The sequence below is a fragment of the Topomyia yanbarensis genome, chromosome 3, assembly GCF_030247195.1.
Source record: "Topomyia yanbarensis strain Yona2022 chromosome 3, ASM3024719v1, whole genome shotgun sequence".
NCBI lineage: Eukaryota > Metazoa > Arthropoda > Insecta > Diptera > Culicidae > Topomyia > Topomyia yanbarensis.
The window spans coordinates 267,162,634-267,168,324 of record NC_080672.1 but is presented as its reverse complement, the minus strand read 5'-3'; the positions used below and the strand labels follow the sequence as shown (position 1 = coordinate 267,168,324).

The following is a 5,691-nucleotide window of genomic DNA, read 5'->3' as shown; positions in this document are numbered from 1 at the left end:
TTGTTTCTATTCGTCAGATAATTGCTGTTGTCTGACTATTTAGTAGTCGTATCCGTGTCCGCCGGTTGCAGGAAGATTTCTTGAACCTCTTTCGCTTCCAGTTGATTCAGAATCTGGAGCAGTACAGAATCGATTGAGCCGTCGCGAACTGCTCGTTGATTTTGTATGAACAATTTTGAGTTTTTCTCTGCCGGAGCAATATCGGTGCTGTCAAACATCGATCCTAAAAGATCGAATGCGACCAACGAAATCGTTTGTAATATACACAAACGTTTATTAAAATAAAAACGCTTTTAATCCACCTAACAGTGTGATGAGACATTTCATATAACTCTTATCACTCTCTTCGGATATTATATCGTTTGAGAACATTTAGAACTTGATGCATCGCGATGTTTTTGATAACACATACTACATGGGATTGTGGCAGGACACAGAGAATCGCTCAAATCAGCATAGGACAACATCAGTGCTAGAAATCTCAAACCAAATCAATGGGAAAGCGAAAAAGTGGCCCATAAAATAGACATACAAACGAATTATTGCTAATGCTCTGTTAATAAAATATCTAAATTCCTCAATCAATGCATTGTGGTGGGAAAACTGAATTTTCCTAAAGGGGTTATGTATATTGTACTGAGCCAAAAAATCGAATTTTTTTTTGAATCGGAATGAAGTTTATACTTTACTCAAATTTTCAACGCGACTGAGACCTAAATATCAACGCTTTTTCTGGAAAAAAGCGATACTAGCAGTGACACCATTCAAAGAAAATCAACAGTGAATATTTCCAGACTTGGTTTTATTTCCTATTTAAGAAATATTGTGTTTTTTACATCCTAGATTGCATGATTCAGTGATCTAAACCCAAAACTTAATGAAGTATTTGAAATTATTAAATTAAAATTTGTGTTTGCTATTGAAATTGACAAAATGATAGTATCGCCCCTTTGACGATTGTTTACTTTTTCGGTCCCACCTATCAGCATTGTTTTGTTTTATTACCGAAAACAATTCATTCGATTTGAGGGTAATATTTTAGTAAAATACAGTAGATGCAAAAAATAACAATAAAAAAACTACTTCAAGGATAACGCCAATAAAAACTCACACTTGCGAGGCTTTGTTCTTCTTCTTTCGGCCAGCGCCTTTCACTGTACCAGCCCCACCGGCATTTGAATCACCGCTCTTGCTGGTCGAACTGCTGCTAGATGTTTTCGGTGGTGTATCGGCGAATGGCAGAATCACCGGTCCTGTGACCGACGAAAGTGAATTGTTTGTCTGTCGTCCGGGTAACTTGGTAGTAGTGGGAGCCATGTTGCGATTGTACTGGAGAAGTCGTTCAATCTCGGCACTCAGCGATTTGTTTGCTCGTTTGGATGTTTCTTTCTGTTTTTGTTGCTTCGTTGAAGCGAACGGCACCGGTGTTGGCGGGGATGATGGTAATTCTTCCCTCAGAGGCGACGATGGAGATTTACCCCGCTTCCGGCTACTCACACCACTGCTGGATGTATCACTACTAGCAACACTAACGCACGAACCAACTTCGGTACAATTATTATTGTTCAACGATTCAACGACTACACATGTACTTGTTTCGTCTTCGCCGTCGTTATCGTCGTAATCTTCTGGGTCACGTTTAGAGTCTTCCGATACCACTAGAATGTCCGCGCTTGTAGTCTGTTCGGAACCTAGCTCAGAGGAAGGGGAAGCTGGAAAGGTTGTATGTTTGGTGCTTGAATGCTTACTAAAAGTAGTATTTGGGATTAGGGATTCTCTCTCTTTTGGCTGAAAAATAAGATCACTGGTGAGAGGTTCTGGCGAGCTTGCGTAGGTTGATACTATACTTGTGACCGAGTTCGAACGTGACAGCAATTAACAATAGAAGAAGAAACAAAATAACATCTTATCAATCACATAGTAGCTCTCCGACAAACTAGACTTGGTATTTGCTTTGGAAAGTCAAATTCTGCATTGCTTTGGTGCTTAACGAAAGATACACAGAGAGATCTACGGAGAGCTGGATGTTGTACGATTGATTGCCGGTTGATATTTTGCTACTTTGTGTTGTCTATTTGCTCTTCTCTTGCGTTTTTTCTTGTTTGCTTGCTTGCTTGCTTAGAATAGCTTAATATCTCTGGCTGCTAACCGTCGTTCGGCACGTTTGGCTCTTTCTTCGGGAAGGCTCGCTGGTTTTGTCTGGGTAACACTAACGTCTACCTCCAGCGCGCGTTTTTTCTTGCGAAGAGCTTTTTGTGTTTGTTGCTGTTCGATCTCTTGCTGACGATATAGATCAGCCAGACGACGTTCCTCGCAGAGCTTTATGCGAGAGGATGTTCGACGCTCCAGAAGCTTGTTTCTGCGTTCACGCTCCTTATCGCGGAAGATTTTCGGAATGTTTGGCAAAAAATTCTCCTCCAACTGTTGATGAAGGGCAATAACGTTCTCGTTCTTAGAGTTTTGGAACTTGCCAGCTAGATTTCTCCAGTCCTCCTCGGTGAAGCAAATGACTTGCCAAACTGATCGCTTGGACGACTTGTTACCCTTGCCTGATGGGGTTTCGTAGTCCTCCCGGTAGAGCCGAGTGCCGAAGAAGTACCAATAAGCAGATCCTTTGCTATCGTAGCCAAGTGGTTCGACACGCAAACTGTCCGCTTGCAGATTTGCAAAACTGTTATAAACGTCAGCGGAATCCAAGCGAAAGTCGCACAGATATTTCAAAATTAAGATCTTGGTACGCAGAGGAAGTTTCTCGAAGTCGGTGTCGGTGTTGAATGGGTTGTCGATATTATATTCCTGACATTTTTGACGGAACAATCGTCTCAGGAACATCTGATAGTTACTCGGACTGATGTGCTCTACGATCTGGCTAAGTGCGTCGCAACCCTTGAGTAACGCAACTATGAGGTCCGATAGCAGACGTGCGTTGTAGATTTTCAAATCGACCTCACTCTCGACGTCGGCATCGGTCAGCAGGGCTTCCTCGAGATCCTCGATGTCGAAATCCGGCAGCTGGAAGGAGCTACTAAACAGCGAACAGAAGTGTGCAATGCAGGGCACCTCTCACCATGATTGGATATCTATAAAATTCATGAATAAGTTCTCTGATCAGTTCCTCCTTCCTCGGCACTCAGAATGTACAGGTACAGAGTGTAGATATCAATGAGTTGTTCTGGTGGTTGTAGCTGTCAACGGTTGGTGATGTCTTGATAGCAAAAATCAATTCCCCGAAGCAAGTCTTGATACAATCCCGGAAGGGTCTGTGAGGAGGTCGCTTCGTTCTTGTCCGGATGAGGATGATTGGTCTGATTGTCCAATTAGTCCAATGAAAGTGGAAAACATGCCCTTTGATTCCTAACGGAGTTATGATTCTGTTTCCCGCTGTTGTGCAGAGTACTCGAAGACCAGCTTCCTGCTGACAATGGTGGTGCAGAAGTTGGATATGCGATGATACTGCAAACACATCAAACTTGCCTATTTTAGAGCTCACTCCATCACGACGGAACAAAACAAACCGCGGAGCAATGTTGCCAAGATATTATGTTGAAAATCACAAAAATGTGTTGGTTGTGGTGAGGAGAATAGCGACTTGACGGAATAGTAAAAATTTAAATTTCTACCATAGGTTTTCAAAACCAAATATCGTGTTTTTTAAATGGTAAATGCAGTTGTCAATAACTTTACTTCCAGCAAATTCATATTAGCAGTATAATTTTCAACTGAACTCAGAATGTTGATGACAATATTAAAATCTGAGATAGGAGATAGGATTGTTTAACATGCATGGTGACAGATTGAATGTCAAAATTCATTTTGACTGGGAATCCAAGTTATTATGATATTATGTTTGTCGAGTATAAGCCTTTCAATTCCTACTTAAAAAGCAAACCAAACTCCTTTGGTTTAACTTTGCATCTGTTGTTGTGAATGAGCTGTCAGGAATTTTAATTATATACAGCCCTCAAATTGAGTAACAATACTTGAATTAACACTGAAAACATTGCTCTGCGGACACATAACGTCTCCACATCTTATTCACAACACAATCTTGAAAGGAAAGTAAAATTTGATCTACGAACACGAGTGAAAACATTAGCGCCAATTCTATGACCATCCCTTCATGCTAGCTGGCTCCATGGGAGCTGCTGGTATCTTCGTTTTGCTCGTGCTACTTCTGTTGTAAGGGTATGTGAGCATAGATTATTTTCTTGCTCTCTCGCTTCCGCTTGCCTGAGTTCGATTTTTAATTACACCTTCAATCCACTGATCTCTGCCTTCTTTCCACAAGAAAGCCAAAGCCTAGAGGTGCACTACTACTTCACTTCCCCGTGCAATCAATACCCATTTGTCCGGAATAGGTTTTCTTCAATGCTCGTTAGGATGGAAGAAGCGCGATTTTGATTTCTCCCGTTCGTAACACCGTGGCGATTTTCTAATCCGGAAGTCGATTAGAACAAAACGAAGTCTTCAATTTGATATGATTTTTTCGTTTTGGCGTGTTGGTTCGATTTCACAGACACACAACCAATATCCGTTTCCTTGGTTGTAAATTTTTATTCGAGGCCTGTTTCGATCCAGAAAGCATTTCCGCAGCGAAACGTCAAAATCAAAGGCCAGCAGCTCGCCGAGTCAGCAGCCGCGAAAAAATTCCTTTGCTTCCGGACTTGTGTTCCTCGAATGTGAAGCGTAATAGATTGTGGAGGTAGTAACCTGTCAAACCTTACGTTATTTTCCTTGCAACCCGATTTTATCCGAATGCCAAGCGTTTCGTGTTACGGTGCCTATTGGAAGAAGTAAAATCCTGGATCTCGACTGTTTATCCTTACTTCAACCAATAAAAACAGCCAGCAGCGTAATCACTCAAAAACGACCACTCGGAATGCGATAAAAAGAAACACTACACTGCTCGTTTTCTCCTGATGGTGCGATTGCTACTTTCTGCTGGCCAGAGGAACGCGCACCATTCGCGTCCGGCCCAAACGCGGAAAGAATTCCCGAATCCTATTCAAAATCCTAGTTATATCCAACTGATCGGGAAAAACTTCACGCCCAGACACTTTTTTCCGATCGAACACAACGTTTCCAGGTGTCACTCGCGACGGAGAATCTACAAAATCTCGTCTCGATATCGATGGAGTATCCCCCTTACATTTTGTTTACAATACCAATTTTACAATTGGTGGGGGTTTGGTGAAAATCGATCTTACTGTCCAAACGGCATAATTCCGAAACCGTAATTTTTGAAGTTTTAAAATTATGCAGAATTAATTTTTCAAAAAATAGTAACAGAGTTCGTGTTTTTAGCGAATTTGTTGAGACTTTATTGTAGTCATGAATATTAACCTGATAAAATTCACCATAAATACTTCTTGGACGATATACCGTCAAAATTATTTTATCAAATGATGCGCTGTTTAACGTTTGTAAAACTCATCGAAGATACTAACCCTCCGAAATTGGCGGTTTCAAAATGATGTTATCTTGACCTTAAATTACTGTTTTTGAACATTTGACCTATACATATAATTGGTCATACAACAAAAATCAAATTCTCATCAAAATCGATCAGAACCTGCTAGAGTCGAATGGAAATCGTAATTTTTCATAAATTTCTCTCTACATTCGGAAAGTGTTATCCTCGATATTAATCATATTACGTTTTCGTCTCAACTCGACGCATTCCCAAAATGA

The 5,691-nt window shown here is 40.9% G+C and overlaps 1 protein-coding gene across 1 annotated transcript; it reads right to left on the bottom strand.

Annotated features, from left to right (window-relative positions):
• Positions 1-1,010: 1,010 nt before the first annotated feature.
• Positions 1,011-5,146, bottom strand: LOC131691440 (chromatin remodeling regulator CECR2-like). Its single transcript, XM_058977831.1, is given in 2 exon segments — positions 1,011-3,453; positions 4,725-5,146. A coding segment is annotated over 1 exon segment (975 nt). The 5' UTR covers positions 3,094-3,453; positions 4,725-5,146; the 3' UTR covers positions 1,011-2,118.
• Positions 5,147-5,691: the final 545 nt, after the last annotated feature.